The sequence below is a fragment of the Dama dama genome, chromosome 33, assembly GCF_033118175.1.
Source record: "Dama dama isolate Ldn47 chromosome 33, ASM3311817v1, whole genome shotgun sequence".
Taxonomy (NCBI): domain Eukaryota; kingdom Metazoa; phylum Chordata; class Mammalia; order Artiodactyla; family Cervidae; genus Dama; species Dama dama.
The window spans coordinates 4,997,577-5,015,754 of NC_083713.1; the positions used below are offsets into that span (position 1 = coordinate 4,997,577).

The following is an 18,178-nucleotide window of genomic DNA, read 5'->3' on the forward strand; positions in this document are numbered from 1 at the left end:
TTGCCCGGTCCCTTTGTTCTGTGAACGGCCGGCAGTGTGTTCGGGCCGGTTAATTTTCTCTCTCTTGCTGTCCCACAGTTTAAGTTGGTAACTCACAAAACCTCCCTCCGATTGTCTTCAGGGCACTCAGGCCCCGTCCTTACCCTAAGCAGTGCCGCCTGCTCCTCTCCGTTCCACCCCCACTTGCTGGTGGCGGATGCGGGTGTCTGGGGTACTTTTCTGCTGGGAGTTGCTTTTAGGCACGTTATCTGTGGGTTTTATTTATTATTCCCCTCCCAGTTTGGTTGCCCTCTGAGATTCAAAAACTTCCCCCAGACCCGCCAGTGCGAGGGTTTCCTGGTGTTTGGAAACTTCCTCTATTAAGACTCCCTTCCCCGGACGGATCTCCGTCCCTAGCTCTTTTGTCTCTCTTTTTATCTTTTATATTTTGTCCTACCTCCTTTCGAAGACAATGGGCTGCTTTTCTGGGCGCCTGATGACCTCAGCTAGCGATCAGAAGTTGTTTTTTGAAGTTTGCTCTGCATTCAGTTGTTCTTTCAGTGAATTTGTAGGGGAGAAAGTGGTCTCCCTGTCCTGTTCCTCCGCCATCTTGGCTCCTCCTGCCTGGAGAACCAATTTTAATACATTGCCGGTGGTTTCAAATTGTGTTTAAAAAAATTGAGGTATAATTGACATGCAACATTATGTTAGTTTCCAGTGTACAACATAATCTGTATTTGTATATATTGCAAAATAATCATTGCACTAGGTCTGGTTAACATCTGTCACCATATCTCTGTTTGTATATATTGCAAAATAATCACTGCACTAGGTCTGGTTAACATCTGTCATCATATGTAAAGAATTGTTTTCTTAAATGTTGAGAACTTTTAAGATCTACTCTCTTAGCAACTTTCAAAGATGCAATATAGTAGTATAGACTATAGCCACCATGGTGTGCATTATATCCCCATGGCTTATTTATTTCATGACTGGAAGTTTGTGCGTTTTGATTCCCTTACCCAGTTTGTTCATCCCCTGTCCACCCTGCAACCCCACCTCTCTGGTTCTCCTTTCCGTTTGCCAGCTACCAGTCTGTTCTCTGTATTGTGAACTTTTTTTGTTGTTGTTGTTTTAAATATAGATTCCACATACAGATGAGATTGTATGGTATTTGTCTTTGACTTCTTTCAAAAACTCAGGGTCTATCCATGGAGGCAAAAAAGACAAGATGTCCTTTTCTAATGGTAGAATAATATTCCATTGTATATTTGGACCACATTTTCTTTATATGTTTGTAAGTTGATGGACACTTTACATTGTTTCCGTATCTTAGCTATTGTAAATAATGCTGCAGTGAACATGGGGATACAGATACCTTTTTGTGTTAGTGATTTTTTTTTTGCTTTTGAATAAATACTCCGAAGTGGAATTGCTGGATCAACTGGTAATTCTATTCTTAATTTTTTGAGGAACTCCCTTCCATTATTGTTTTAGATACAGGAGGCGCCAGACAAGATAAAATCTTATCATGATTGTGTATGAGGGTTCCCTTTTCTTCACATCCTTGTCAGCAGTTGTTATTTTTTGTCTTTTTAATAATAGTCATTCTAACAAGTGTGAGGTGATACTCATTGTGGTTTTGATTTGCGTTTTCCTGATGATTAGTGACATTGAGTATCTTTTCATGTGCTTGTTGGCCATCTGTATTTCTTCTTTGGGAAGATGTCTGTTTAGTTCTTTGGTTTGTTTTTTAATCAGATTGTTTTTTGCCTTTGAGTTGTATGTGTTCCTTATATATTGATACTTTAAGTATTAACTTCTTACCAGATAACATGATTTATGAATATTTTCTCCCATTTGATAGCTTGCCTTTTCATTTTGTTGACGATTTCCTTTGTTGTTTAGGAGCTTTTTAGTTTGATGTAGTCTCACACTTATTTTTGCTTTTGTTGCCTTTGATTTTGGAATCAGATCCAAAAAAATCATCACTGTAACCAGTGTTGAGGAGCTTATCACCTATGATTTTTTCTAGGAGTTTTAAGGGTTTCAGATCTTACATCTTTAATCCATTTTGAATCAAGTTTTGGGTATGGTATAAGATACCATCTATGTTCAAATTTCATTCTTTTGCATATGGCTGTCTTAACTTTCTCAGCACCATTTATTGAAGAAACTCTCCTTTCCCCATTGTTTTGTATATTTTTGGCTCCTTTGCAGTGAGTTAATTTACCATATATATGTGGGTTTGTATCTGGGCTCTCCTGTTCCGTTGATTCTGTGTCTGTTTTTATGCCAATACCATACTGTTGTGATTACTTTGTAGTTTAGTTTGAAATCTGGAAGCATGCCACCTTCAGCTATATTCTCCTTTCTTTGGCTATGTTTGGGATTTTCCAGGCAAGAATACTGGAGTGGGTTGCCATTTCCTTCTCCATGGGTCTTTTGTAGTTCCATACAAATTATAGAATTATTCTATTGCTACAAAAAATGCCATTGGAAATTTGATAGGAATTGCATTGAATCTGTAGATTATTGGATAGTATGGGCATTTTAATGATTCTTCCAATCCATTAGCTTGGAATATATTTTCATTTACTTATATTTTCAATATCTTTCATCACTGTTGTATAGTTTTCAGTGTATAGGCCCTTCACCTCCTTGGTTAAATTTATCCTAGGCATTTTATTGCTTTTTTGTTTTGTTTTATAATTTTCATTTTATATTAGAGTATACTTGATATACTTAGATATCAAGTGTACTTATATTAGCGTATACTTGACTATAATCCCACCACCTCTAGAATGAAAACCGCAGTCACAGAAAGCTAACCAAAATGATCACAGGGATCACAGCCTTGTGTAACTTGGTGAAATTGTGAGCCATGCTGTGATGGATAGATGGGTCATGGTGGTGAGTTCTGATAAAACGTGATCTACTGGAGAAGGGAATGGTAAACCCCTGAAGTATTCTTGCCTTGAGAACCCCATGAACAGAATGAAAAGGCAAAAAGATATGACACCAGAAGATGAGCCTCCCAGGTCAGTAGGTGTCCAATATGGTACTGGGGAAGAGTGGAGAAGTAGGTCCAGAGAGAATGAAGTAGCTTGTCCAAAGAGGGAATGAGGCTCACCTGTGGGTGTGTCTGGTGGTGAAAGTAAAGTCCAATGCTGTAAAGAGCAGTGTTGCATAGGAGCCTGGAATGTTAGGTCCTTGCATCAAGGTAAATTGGACAGGGTCAAGAGGGAGATACCAAGAGTAAACATCAGTATTTTAGGAATCAGTGAACTAAAATGGATGGAAATGGGTGAATTTAATTCTGATGACCATTGTATATACTACTATGGTCAAGAATCCCTTAGAAGAAGTGGACTAGCCCTTATAGTCAACAAGAGTTCAGAATGAAATATTTGGTTGCAGTCTAAAAAATGACAGAATGATCGCCGTCTGTTTCCAAGGCAAACCATTCAACATCACAGTAATCCAATCTGTGCCCCAGCCACTAAAGCCAAAGAAGCTGAGGTTGACTGGTTTTATGAAGACCTACAAGACCTTCTAGAACTAACACCTGAAAAGTGTTATTTTCATCATAGGGGATTGGAATGCAAAGGTGGGAAGTCAAGAGATGCCTGGAGTAACAGGCAAGTTTGGCTTGGAGTACAAAAAGAAGCAGGGCAGAGGTTGAGTTTTGCCAAGAGAATGCACTAATCATAGCAAACACCCTCTTCCAACAACACAAGAGATAACTCTACATGTGGACATCACCAGATGGTCAATACTGAAATTAGATAATGTTCTTTGCAGCCAAAGATGGAGAAGTTCTTACAGTCAGCAAAAGCAAGACCTGGAGCTGACTGTGGCTCAGATTGTAAGTTCCTTACTGAAGAATTCAGACTTAAATTGAAGAAAGTAGGGAAAACCACTAGACCATTCAAGTATGACCTAAATCAAAGCCCTTATGATTATATAGTGGAGGTGATGAATAGATTCAAGGGATTAGATCTGGTAAACAGGGTGCCTGAAGGACTGTGGATGGAAGTTTGTAACATTGAATAGGAGGTGGTGACCAAAACCATCCCAAAGAAGAAGAAATGCAAGAAGGCAAAGTGGTTGTCTGTCTGAGGACACCTTACAAACAGCTGGGAAAGAAGACAAGCAAAAGGCAAATGAGAAAGGGAAAGATATTCCCAATTGAATGTAGAGTTCCAGAGAACAGCAAGGAGAGCTAAAAAGGCCTTCTTAAGTAAACAGTGTGAAGAAATAGAGGAAAACAACAGAATGGGAAAGACTAGAGATTTCTTCAAGAAAATTGGGAGATACCAATTTCATGCAGAGATGGGCACAATAAAGGACAGAAACAGCAAGGACCTCACAGAAGCAGAAGAAATTAAGACGGTGGCAAGAATACACAGAGCTATACAAATAAGATCTTAATGACCCAGATAACTACACTGGTGTGGTCATTCACCTAGAGCCAGACATCCTGGAGTGTGAAGTCAAGTGGGTCTTAGGAAGAATTAATTACTACAAACAAAGCTAGTGGAGGTGATGGATTTCCAGCTGAGCTATTTCAAATCCTAAAAGATGATGCTGTTAAAGTGCTGCACACAATATGTCAGCAAATTGGGAAAAGTCGGCCTTGGCCACAGGACTGGGAAAGGTGTTTTCATTACAATCCCCAAGAAAGGCAGCACTAAAGAATGTTCAGACTACTGTACAATTGTGCTCATTTCACATGCTAGCAAGGTTATGCTCAAAATCCTTCAAGCTAGGCTTTAGGAGTACATGAACCAAGAACTTCCATATAAACAAGTTGGGTTTCGAAGAGGCAGAGTTACCAGAGATCAAATTGCCAACATCTGTTGGATCATAGAAAAAGCAAGGGAATTCCAGAAAAACATCTACTTTTGTTTCATTGACTATGTTAAAGCCTTCGACTGTGTGGATCACAGCAAACTCTGGAAAATTCTTAAAAGAGATGGGAATGCCAGACCACTTTACCTGTCTCCTGAGAAACCTGTAAGTAGCTTAAGAAGGAAGTTAGAACCAGACATGGAACAGTGGATTGGTTCAGAATTGGCAAAAGGAGTATGTCAAGGCTGTATATTGTCACCCTGCTTATTTAACTTATGTGCACAGTATATCATGCAAAATGTAGTCTGGATGAATCCCGAGCTGGAGTTAAGATTGCTGTGAGAAATATCAACAACCTCAGATATGCAGATAATACCACTCTCATGGCAGAAAGCAAAGAGGAACTAAAGAGCCTCTTTGTGAAAGAGGAGAGTGAAAAAGCTGGCTTAAAACTCAACATTCAAAACATTCAAAAGATCATAGCATTCGATCCCATCACTTCATGGGAAACAGAAGGGGAAAAAATGGAAACAGTTACAGGTTTTATTTTCTTATGCTCCAAAATCACTGTGGATAGTGACAACAGCCACAAAAGACGCTTGCTCCTTGGAAGAAAAGCTATGACAAACCTAGACGGTGTATTAAAAAGCAGAGACATCACTTTGCAGACAAAGGTCTGTATAGTCAAAGCTCTGGTTTTTCAAGTAGTTATGTAGGGTGTGAGAGTTGGACTGTAAAGAAGGCTGAGTGCTGAAGAATTGATGCTTGTGCACTGTGGTGTTGGAGAAGACTCTTGAGAGTGTCTTGGGACAGCAAGCAGATCAAACCAGTCAATCCTAAAGGAAATTAACCCTGAATATTCATTGGAAGGACAGAAGCTGAAGTTCCAATACTTTGGCCACCTGATGAGAAGAGCTGACTCATTGGAATAACACTCTGATGCTGGGAAAGATTGAGGGCAGGAGGAGAAGGAGGCAACAGAGGATGAGCTGATTGGACCCCATCACCGACCCCAGTGGGCATGAATCTGAGCAAACTCCGGGAGATAGGACAGGGAAGCCTGGTGTGCTGCAGTCCATGCGATGGCAAAGAGTTGGACATGACTGAGCAACTGAACAACAACATACTTGGTTTACAATATTGTATTAGTTTCAAGTGTACAACAAACTGATTCATCTGTACATATATGTATGTATATTATTTTTCAGGTTCTTTTCCCTTATAGGTCATTACAGAGTTTTGGGTAGAGTTCCCAGTGCTATACAGTAGGTCCTTGTTGATTATCTATTTTATATATAGTAGTATGTTTATCATGGGCTTCCGTGGTGTGTTAGATGGTAAAGAATCTGCCTGCAGTGCAGGAGACCCTGATTTGATCCCTGGGTTGGGAAGATCACAATTTATTGTTTTGATGCAATTGTACATAGTATCATTTTCTTAATTTCTCTTTCTGAAAGTTTGCTCCTAGTGTATTGAAATTCAGCAGATTTCTGTTTATTTTGTATCCTGGAACTGTACTGAATTCATTTTATTCTTACAGTTTTTTTATAGAGTCTTTAGGGGTTTCTGTATTGACAGTTTTATCGGGTTGGCCAAAAAGTTCATTTGGTTTTTTTCCATACCATCTTACAGAAAAGCCCCAGCAAACTTTTTGGCTAACTCAGTACTTTTTCCTTTCTAGTTTGGTTGCCTTTTATTTCCTTTTCTTGTCTAAATGGCTCTGACTTGGCTTTCTGATAGTATGTTGAATAAAAGTGGGTACAGTAGGCATCATTGTCTTGTTCCTGATCACAGAGAAATTGTTTAGCGTTTCACCATCCATTGAGTGTTGATGCTAGCTATGGGCTTGTCATATACAGCTTTTCTTATGTTGAGGTATGTTCTCTTTATAACCATTTGGTTGAGAGTTTTTATTGTAAATGGATGTTGAATTTTAAAACTGTATTTCTAATGGGCTTATATCTTTTTCAGCAGGCATATGGCTATGGTCCATACAGTGGTGCATACCCACCAGGAACTCAAGTTGTCTATGCTGCAAATGGACAGGCTTATGCTGTTCCCTATCAGTACCCATATGCAGGTAACTCACGCCAGCCTTTCCTTCCCGGTTTCTCGTCATTTAGTGTGTAGATCACTGAAGCCTGAGGAATTTTTATTTCTCAGTTTAGGGGTAAGTGAACTGTAATTTTTCTATAATTTAAAACTGTAATTTTAAAAAAAAGGAAAGAAGAAAGAAAGCATTATATCTTTTCACACTACTTTACAAAGTTAGAGTAGGCTTGATTTTTAAAACTTTACTGTTGTATTCAGATTCATCCCCAAGATGAGAATTTGTACTTATTGAAATACACTTTCATTAAGAAATAACCTAAGAGTACCATTTTAAGGAATAGGAGGTAATCTTTCTCCTGTTTTTTTCCTTCTGGTTTTATCTTTCAAAAATGATCACTACGGAGATGATGTTTCATTTTGCAGATGAAGTAGAGGCATGGAAAGGTTTATATTTACTCCTTTCATTTTCATCTCAACCTGAAACAAAGTGTTAGGTGTGAGTGACTGACCTGTGTAGATAGCGTCAGAGGAAATCGGTCCTGAATATTCATCAGAAGGACTGATACTGAAGCTGAAGCTCTAATACTTTAGCCATCTGATGCGAAGAACTGATTCATTGGAAAAGACCCTGAGGCTGGGAAAGATTGAGGGCAGGAGGAGAAGGGGACTACAGAGGATGAGATGGTTGGATGGCATCACCGATTTGATAGACATGAGTTTGAGCAAGCTCTAGGAGTTGGTGATGGACAGGGAAGCCTGGCTGCTGCAGTCCATGGGGTCTCAAAGAGCCGGACACGACTGAGCATCTGAACTGAACTGAGATAGCGTCGAGTCCTGGGTGCAGCCTGGGCAGGGGGACGTCTGTAGGGTAGAGGTCAGGAATATGCTGGCAATGGTGCTGGAGCGTACAGCCAGGGCAAGGGTGACCTGAGCTATGTGACTGATGGCCTGAAGAGTGAGACCATACCCAGAGCCCCGTGAGCAGGTGAAGTCAGGCAGGTGCAGTTCTTGGTGAGTATGGCATGTCACAGCGACACACCAGAGAGTGAATTGATGAATGGATTGGAATGGGAGCCCAGAGGGTGCCGCGAGATCAGGAATATAGCACAGTGCCTTTTCACAGAAGCAGTGGAAGGACAGTGTTACCAGAAGAGTGAGTGGTCACTGATATCAGTGCCACAAAGAAGCCAGTGGGGTTGCCACAGAGTCTGGATTTGACGGCCCTAGACTCACAGTTAGTGGTGGTTAGTGGTGCATTAGCACCTAATAGAGAGTTTCTCCAGTTACCTGTTTTGGGAATCTGATACTGATCATTAAGGTAGTGTAGACTCTGAAGAATTTTGCCTTGGTTGATTTTTTGTGTGTGTCAAGTTGAAAATCAGTGAAATAATGATACTAAAAAATGAGCTATTTGTCTATCCTCTGATCCTAGCACAGCTATTTTTGTTTAATTATTTTCTTCTTGTAAAATAATAGTTTCATCTTTGTTATCTTATACTTTTTTGGAGCATGTTTGCTTTATTATGTTTTGTTTTGTTAATGGCATTACGTTACTTTTTACATTCCATTCTCATTTAAAAATTTTATATATTTTGTCCAGAGTGCTACATAATCTTCGTAAGTATTTTTAATGATTGCATCCTATCATATGGGGTAATATTAAGTCTTCTAGTACTTATTGGCTGTTTACTTTTTCTTTTCAATTTTTCTGTCATAGATATTGCTTTGATTGTTTCTAATCAGTTTGTTTTTTATTCCTGTTAAATATGTCTTAGAATACATTTCTGATTTCTGTATGTTAATATGTCAAAGGGCATAAACATTTTGTTTTTGATACATTTTAAAATTATGAAAGTTTACAGTAAGGACAGTAAATGAGCTGTTAAATTTACCTGTTACCAGCTTCAGCAGGTACAGCATCTTGTTTCATCTGTACCTCTTGTCCTCGGCTCTGGATTGTTTTGAGGGAAGTTTACACTTTATTTCATTTCAGCTGACAGTGTTGCAGTAGCTCTTGACGCTGTGCTTTTACTAAGGTGTTTCCCGGAGTAGCTCACCAGCTTACAGTGCCCCCTGGGACTGCTGATGTTCTGGCTTCTCTGCAGTTGCATCAAGATTGCTTGCTGTTTCTGTTGTGCTCTGAAAGTTCTGATAACCTCCTTAGGTCTTAACGTGGAGCCAGGTTGCCTTAGTTTACATTTCTGATGACTGGCAAAGATAAGGATTGTATAATTGTTTATGAATTAAATTTTCCCTTGTATTAATTATTTTTTTCCCATTTATTTTGCGGTTTGTGTTCAGTTTTTAAGTCCTGGCCTATTCGTCTGATGAGAGCCAGACTTTTATTCACCTCCCTAGGCCATAGATGGGGATAATCCTAGCTGTTTCTTCCTCTGTGGAAGAGCAGAAGTTTTGTGCTTGTGAAGGCAATTTCTATACATAGGATTCCATTCATGCCTTTGACTTGCATCATGAACGACGAGACGGCATTCTCGGTGCAGCCTCAGACAACTTGCTGCTGAGGGCTGAGTGCAGTTGGCAGGCATTTGGCATTTACCTCGTGACAGCCAGATGCCTACCAACCAGTTTGAAAAGTGCTGTGTGCACACTGCCGGTGTGCTTGCTGTGGACGGCTGCTCCGCTGTGGTCATCCCACGGCAGCATCGTGCTGGTAACCAGTCAGGAGCCCTTCATCAGCCTTTCCAGGACACTGGTGCTTTGCCAGCTTCATGACACTCTGCCGGGCAGTGTCCACAGGGGCCCTTGTTGCGCAGAGAAGGTTACAGGCCTTCTCTTTAACATTACTGGAACTGGTGTCAGTCAGCCAATCTAAAAAGTGCTGTGTACACACTGGAAGTATTCCGTTTTAATTTTCCCACACTAGCAGGCATTTGTTCAGTTGTCTCTTAATCTGGGCTTGAGGTGTTTGGTTTGAGTTGGCTCCTTTGGTTGGAGTCCTCTGTTTGTGTCTTGTCCAGATGGTACTCATGACACGTAATTGCTCTGCAGTTTCCAGGGGCCAAGTCTAGATTTTGTAATTCTCAGTTTCTTGGTTTGATAGTGATTTGTAAAAGTTATCTGCCTTTGTTTAGTCTTTCCAGGATCTTCCCAACCCAGGAATCGAATCCAGGTCTCCTGCATTGCAGGCGGATTCTTTACCATCTAAGTCTCCAGGGAAGCCCAAAAGTATCTGACTTAGTTGTTCTTAAAATATCTAACAATATCTTCCTTTTCTACATTCATGTTTGGATCATTTATGTAAAGATTAAATTAGGTAATTAAAATAAGTACAGTTTGGAAATGTTCCCCAGCTGACTTTGGTAAAGACTTAGCTTTTGGTAGGAACAGAGGTGAGCTGCAGAAGTTGGCTCCTGGTCATGCAGTAAGGGGGTCCTTCTGTGGAGCTAAAGCTGGAATGCAGATTTAGATTTTCCAGGGGTCTTTAAATTAGGTCAGCTACAGGGTGCTACTATATTACATTTTACTGGTTGATGAGATTTTTAAAATTTTAAGGCTGTGATTATGAATGCTACAGTTTACCAGTTATGTAGTTTAAATATTACATAAAAAAGCTTTGCTTCTAATGCTGTTGCCTGTACTTGATACGCCTTCAGGTTTATAGTGGTCCCATTTTCCTTCTCTGTGGCTTTGACGCCTCTCTTTCCTTCGTACCTGGGGCACTGGTGTCTGGGTGCACACTGTAGCCGGAGCACCTGGGCTGGCCGGCACTCACTGCACCCAAGCCCCAGGTGCCTCCCTCTTTGCCTGTTTGTAGAACACGGGTGACAGCAAGCTCAGCTCCTAGGGTGATTGTGAGGATTAAGTGAGTCTGTACATAGAAATGCTTGTAATACTGTAAGTGCTTAGACTGGTAAGCACTTATCCTTTAGTATCTTCATTCTTCATGGACATATCACTATTGGATCAATTTCTCATTTTCCTCGGGTTGAACTGTTAAGAGCATAGTGGGTCAAGGAGGAAAGTTAACACTGTATGTGAGGAAATTTATTTATAGTTGTGCTGGGTCTCCGTGGTTGCATGTGGGCTTTTTCTGGTTGCAGAGACTGGGGGCTCTTCTCTTGTTGCAGAGCGCAGGTTCTAGGACACGCGGGCTCAGTGGTTGTGGCTCGTGGGCTCTGGAGTGCGGGCTCAATAGTTGTGGCACACGGGCTTAGCTGCTTTGCAGTATGTGGAATCCTCCTGGTCCAGGGATCGAACCTGTGTCCCCTGCATTGGCAGATAGATTCTTATCCTTTGCACCACCAGGGAAGTCCTGTGGGAACAATTTTAAAGCTAACTAGCTTTTGGACAAAATATTGTGAAATATGGAAGAAAACAAACATTTCCAATTGAGAACTTTAATTGTGCAAATAATTTTAAACTTGTTTAAAGTTTGTTTTTTAGATGTTTTCCCTCTGACAAATATTTTTTCTCCATAAAGGCATAACATTAAAAATAAAGAGCAGATTATGTTAGCAGATTTAAGGTTTCATTTAAAAAGTTTCCATGAATACCAAGAAGCTGTTTAACTTCTCGATGAGGCTTCGTGGCTCTCCCGTAGTCTCCAGGCTGTGTGTGTCCTGTGCTCCTGGTCTGCTGCCGTCCCGATGAGCACAGTGCGGGGGCTGAAGCGGACATTGTGGGCTGGGGCTTGTAGCTTCATCAGGATTCTGCTCTCTGTAGTGTCTGGGACTGCGGACCTTGGGAGACTGAGCATCTTGATTTTCTCTTAGTTCCATCTTAGATACGGGGTGTCCGCCTCGCTCGGCCAAGCCGAGTCCCCTTCGCCTGTGGTGAAGGAGAGCTGGGGAGCACTCACTGAGGTCACCCCCACTCCCAGCTCTCTGAGGGAGACGAGTCTGTGGGAGGAGTGCTGTGCATGGAGAAACCTCAGGCAAGTGAGCGGTCTTTCTGAGTGAATGTTGAACTTCACAAACTGCTCCTCAGGAGTCTGTTCTTTCCTTCTTTCTAGGACTTTATGGACAGCAACCTGCGAACCAAGTCATCATCCGTGAGCGGTATCGAGACAACGACAGTGACCTGGCGCTGGGCATGCTAGCCGGGGCGGCCACGGGCATGGCCCTGGGGTCTCTGTTCTGGGTCTTCTAGAGTCCTCGGAATCTCGACGTGCATAGCTTCTGATACCCCGTGTGCAATAATATGATTTGCAGGGCATTTCTGTTTGTTAACAAATATTTTTAGTAATAGATTTAATAGTTCTTTTGAAAGTAGTGACAAAATGCTTATAAGTACATAGAAGTACCGCAGAGAAAGCTTTAGACTGCTGTTTAGCTAACATGTGGACTATTTGGGGGCACTGGCTCATTTGAGGAGTTTCCTTATAAAACTCTCGCAATACTTTATTTAAACACACCTGTTTTGAAAGGCCGTTTTGTTTTTAGAGTTAGGTCTTAGTTCTTAAGGGATAACTTATTTTAGTGTTTTGCTGGTAACATGGTGATGTATGAGTGAATGAATGACCCTGGCGAGAAAAACTGCAGCTTCTTTGGTTTAATGTCAGACTTTCAAACATCAGACCAGAACTGGCTGCATGTTACTTCAGGAGTTACAGGCTGGAACCTTCTTTAGGCAGCGGGGTGATATCCCACAGCCTCTGGGACTGGCTAGCAAAGCTGACTGCTCAGGATGATGGACGGCATGGCAGTTTCCCCCCTTGAAAATGATGCTTTTTCATTTTATTCTTGTTTGTTTTTGGTAGTGATACTTGGAAAGCATCCCAAATTAGGAGTAGACTAGAGTGTCAACATTTTAGGGCTTTATCATTTAACACTTGAAGAAGGCACAACAACTGCAAAAAAGTGTGTGGAGGTAGATTTAGTTTTTTCAGAGGCATCATGGTTTTAGTGTTAGCTTTGAGCATTTTTTATTGCCACTTCAGCCTACTTATAGCTTATTTTTCTACTTGTTGAGAAAATAATATGAAGAGAATGGTGAGGAAAGTGAAATGAGAGCCATAGTTGCGGTGGTCCTGTTCCAGGGGACTGGGCTGCACTGAGGGTGTGTGTGATGTCCTTCTGAAGGCTGGTGATGGGCCCATCGCCTGTCCTCTGTGGGTCTGGGCACTGCTGCTGCCCCGAGCTCTGTGCTGCATGATGGGGGAACTCAGGTTATAGACGGGAGCTTCGGCCCAGAGACATGAACGGTCTGCTCAAGATACTCTCCACCTGACCAGGACACCGGCCTGGTTTTTATTTCTGACTTTAGTGTCACAGAGAAGCTTGAACCATTTAATTTTGAGCCCCAACTTAAATGTGAAGCTCTGAAAAACCAAGGGCCCTGCATTCTGTAATTTTCTTATTTCTTTATGTAAATTTTAAAGCTTCAGTTATTCCAGTTTTTTGTCCCGCATGTTTTAAAAAATGTACATTTACAAAGGCACATCGAAGGTCTCTGCCGCTATACTCCATGTGGCCATGTTTCCATAAAATACACTCCTGGTAGCCCCAATTCTGTTTTTATTTCGTGTGGCCAGTTACAGACACAGTGTTTTGTTCCATTTATCAGTCCACTCCACCTCTAAGGCAGACTTGAATAGATCTATCTCCATCTGAAAACTAGATGCCAAATGAACTTTGTGGTGACCATAGGTCTGTTTCCCTAGCCAATTCTACTGTACCTGTTGACACTAGAGAGCTGTTTCCAGCTGAAAAGAAGTATACTTGGCTGTCATTTCTTTGGATGTGTCATGTGGTGGAGAGTTGCCAGATGCGATGTGTGACAATACTGGTTTTGATGGTTAAGAATGTTACTTAGTTTACATCATATGTAATAAGAATAGCTTTGGTCAGATGGTAATCATTATTCAAGCTGTATCCTTTACAAGCAAAATACTAAACTCAGTTAATTTTGAACTAAGAATTACTGGAACAACAGATACTGAGTCATGTCCCTGAAATGCCCTTGAAGCAGATGGTCTCCCTAAGTTCCGCCCCCTGACAGAGTTGGGGCGCTGTGGACTGAAGTCCTGACATACATGTGCTCCCCCATCTCCAGTCCCTGTCCCTAGCCGGGCAAGCCACGTTGGGTGACTGTAGTTGAGTCTGGAAGTTCACTGCCTTAGTGACTTGATCCTGAGAGGAAATGCGTGCTTAGCATAAAGATGGGCTGAGATGCTTCATTCCCCTGGCTCCAGTTCTCATAGATGCCAATCTTTTGGTCACCTCACTTAGGTAGTCCTAAATCAAGAAGTTAGGTGAGTTGGAAGGAACTTGTTCACTTTAACGAAAGTAAAATATTTAGTCAGCATTTTACTTCCATGTGTAATTTTAAATATTTGGCCGTTGATATTGCACACATGCCAGTCTGCTTGTTTCTTTGCTCTGTTCGTTTAATTTCTTGAGTTAACTTCAGGGTTAGATTTAAAGAGAAGGGAGAGATGAGTGACTGTGTTTCAGATCAACATTCATGAAATGGGCTGGACTGGGATGCAAGATCTGGATCATGGGAGAAGTTCCTGCCATTGATACAGAATGACCCACGTTTGTTTTCTACATTAATTGTGATTCTGTGTGATCTTTTCCTCCTTCCCAAGTTTATAGACACCGGCATGGAATGCAGTTCCATTTTTTTTCTCCTTGGGTTGATCTTTTCTTTTCTGATTGCTTGCCTGTTTCTAGTATTCTGTGGTGTCCTCTGAACCAGTTTTTCCCTGTATATGCAAATTGTATGTTTATAAGTGAAAATGTTAATACATTAAATGATTGTTAACCTTACAGCATATTTCACTGACTTGTATTGTTTTCTTTTAATTCAGTTCATTTAAACTATAAAGATTAAAAACAGTTCATGCATTTCTCCCATCCCCCACTATCTCCTCTGGCAAACACCAATCTGTTTTTTTTAATTATTTTGTAGTAACACAGCGTGTTCTGCTGTTTCACAGGCAATAAGAATGCCATTTATTGAGCTTTCCCTAAGTGCTAGGGAATGTGTTGTCACATCAGAAAACAATAACTCATTAAATTCCTGTCTTAACTCTGTCAGTTCAGTTCAGTTCAGTCGTTCAGTTGTGTCCGACTCTTTGCCACTTCATGAATCGCAGCACGCCAGGACTCCCTGTCCATCACAAACTCCTGGAGTTTACCCAAAGTCATGCCCATCGAGTCAGTGATGCCATCCAGCCATCTCATCCTCTGTCGTCCCCTTCTCCTCCTGCCCCCAATCCCTCCCAGCATCAGGGTCTTTTCCAATGAGTCAACTCTTTGCATGAGGTGGCCAGAGTATTGGAGTTTCAGCTTCAGCATCAGTCCTTCCAATGAACACCCAGGACTCATCTCCTTTAGGATGGACTGTTTGGATCTCCTTGCAGCCCAAGGGACTCTCAAGAGTCTTCTCCAACACCATAGTTCAAAAGCATCAATTTTTTGGCGCTCAGCTTTCTTCACAGTCCAACTCTCACATCCATACATGACCACTGGAAAAACCATAGCCTTGACCAGGCGGACCTTTGTTGGCAAAGTAATATCTCTGCTTTTTAATATGCTATCTAGATTGGTCATAACTTTGCTTCCAAGGAGTAAGCGTCTTTTAATTTCATGGCTGCAGTCACCATCTGCAGTGATTTTGGAGCCCAAAAAAGTAAAGTCTGACACTGTTTCCACTGTCTCCCCATCTATTTCCCATAAAGTGATGGGACCAGATGCCATGATCTTAGTTTTCTGAATGTTGAGCTTGAAGCCAACTTTTTCACTCTCCTCTTTCACTTTCATCAAGCGGCTTTTTAGTTCCTCTTCATTTTCTGCCATACAGGAGATGTCATCTGCATATATGAGGTTATTGATATTTCTTCTGGCAATCTTGATTCCAGCTTGTGCTTCTTCCAGACCAGTATTTCTCATAATGTACTTTGCATATAAGTTAAATAAGCAGGGTGACAATATACAGCCTTGACGTACTCCTTTTCCTATTTGGAACCAGTCTGTTGTCCCATGTCCAGTTCTAACTGTTGCTTCCTGACCTGCATACAGGTTTCTCAAGAGGCAGGTCAGGTGGTCTGGTATTCCCATCTCCTTCAGAATTTTCCACAGTTTATTGTGATCCACAGAGTTGAAGGCATTGGCGTAGTCAATAAAGCAGAGATAGATGTTTTTCTGGAAGTTTCTTGCTTTTTTGATGATCCAGCGGATACTGGCAATTTGATTTCTGGTTCCTCTGCCTTTTCTAAAACCAGCTTGAACATCTAAAAGTTCGCGGTTCACATATTGCTGAAGCCTGACTTGGATAATTTTGAGCATTACTTTACTCGTGTGTGAGATGAGTGCAATTGTGTGGTAGTTTGAGCATTCTTTGGGATTGCCTTTCTTAGGGATTGGAATGAAAACGGACCTTTCACAATCCTGTGGCCACTGCTGAGTTTTCCAAATTTGCTGGCATATTGAGTGCAGCACTTTCACAGCATCATCTTTCAGGGTTTGAAATAGCTCAACTGGAATTCCATCACATCCACTAGCTTTGTTTGTAGTGATACTTTCTAAGGCCCACTTGACTTCACATTCCAGGATGTCTGGCTCTAGGTGAGTGATCACACCATTGTGATTATCTGGGTCGTGAAGATCTTTTTTGTACAGTTCTTCTGTGTATTCTTGCCACCTCTTCTTAATATCTTCTGCTTCTGTTAGGTCCATACCATTTCTGTCCTTTATTGAGCCCATCTTTGCATGAAATGTTCCCTTGGTATCTCTAATTTTCTTGAAGAGATCTCTAGTCTTCCCCAGTCTGTTGTTTTCCTCTATTTCTTTGCATTGATTGCTGAGAAGGGCTTTCTTATCTCTCCTGGCTATTCTTTGGAACTCTGCATTCAAATGGGAATATCTTTCCTTTTCTCCTTTGCTTTTTGCTTCTCTTCTTTTCACAGCTATTTGTAAGGCCTCCTCCAACAACCATTTTGCCTTTTTGCATTTCTTTTCCATGGGGATGGTCTTGATCTCTGTCTCCTGTACAGTGTCACCAACCTCCATCCATAGTTCATCAGGCTCTCTGTCTATCAGATCTAGTCCCTTAAATCTATTTCTCACTTCCACTGTATATTCATAAGGGATTTGATTTAAGTCATCCCTGAATCCCTACTCTCTTCAGTTTAAGTCTGAATTTGGCAATAAGGAGTTCATGATCTGAGCCACAGTCAGCTCCAGGTCTTGTTTTTACTGACTCTATAGAGCTTCTCCATCTTTGGCTGCAAAGAATATAATCAATCTGACTTTGGTGTTGGCCATCTGGTGATGTCCATGTGTAGAGTCTTCTCTTGTGTTGTTGGAAGAGGGTGTTTGCTATGACCAGTGTGTTCTCTTGGCAAAACTATATTAGCCTTTGCCCTGCTTCATTCCGTACTCCAAGGCCAAATTTGCCTGTTACTCCAGGTGTTTCTTGACTTCCTGCTTTTGCATTCCACATGGAGGAGCTACTCCACGATCAAGGTCAGGAGGGGTGGCCGTGAGAAGATACCCCTTGTCCAAGGTAAGGAGCAGTGACTGTGTTTTGCTGGAGCAGCCGTGAAGAGATACCCCACATCCAAGGTAAGAGAAACCCAAGTAAGACGGTAGGTGTTGCGAGAGGGCATCAGAGGGCAGACACACTAAAACCATAATCATAGAAAACTAGCCAACTTGATCACAGGACCACAGTCTTGTCTAACTCAATGAAACTAAGCCATGCCATGTGGGGCCACCCAAGACGGTTGGGTCATGGTGGAGAGGTCTGACAGAATGTGGTCCACTGGAGAAGGGAATGGCAAACCACTTCAGTATTCTTGCCTTGAGAACCCCATGAACAGTATGAGAAGGCAAAATGATAGGATACTGAAAGAGGAACTCCCCAGGTTGGTAGGGGCCCAATATGCTAATGGAGATCATTGGAGAAATAACTCCAGAAAGAACGAAGGGATGGAGCCAAAGCAAAAAGAATACCCAGTTGTGGATGTGACTGGTGATAGAAGGAAGGTACGAGGCTGTAAAGAGCAATATTGCATAGGGACCTGGAATGTTAGGTCCATGAATCAAGGCAAATTGGAAGTGGTCAAACGGGAGATGGCAAGAGTGAATGTCGACATCCTAGGAATCAGCGAACTAAAATGAACTGGAATGAGTGAATTTAACTCAGATGACCATTAGATCTACTACTGTGGGCAGGAATCCCTTAGAAGAAATGGAATAGCCATCATAGTCAACAAAAGAGTCCGAAATGCAGTACTTGGATGTGATCTCACAAACAACAGAATGATCACTGTTCATTTCCAAGACAAACCATTCAATGTCTCGGTAATCCAAGCCTATGCAAC

The 18,178-nt window shown here is 41.5% G+C and overlaps 1 protein-coding gene across 2 annotated transcripts in view; it reads left to right on the forward strand.

Moving 5' to 3' along the window:
* PLEKHB2 (pleckstrin homology domain containing B2) overlaps positions 1 to 14,625 on the forward strand; it is a 53,961-nt gene extending 39,336 nt beyond the window's left edge. The window contains exons 7-8 of one of the 2 annotated variants that reach the window (XM_061135689.1): positions 6,805 to 6,913; positions 11,858 to 14,625. In XM_061135689.1, the coding sequence (XP_060991672.1) occupies positions 6,805 to 6,913; positions 11,858 to 11,994 (246 nt within the window). In that variant the 3' untranslated portion in view covers positions 11,995 to 14,625. The remainder of the gene's footprint in view (positions 1 to 6,804; positions 6,914 to 11,857) is intronic. The other variant, XM_061135690.1, reaches the window with a different exon arrangement.
* Positions 14,626 to 18,178: the final 3,553 nt, after the last annotated feature.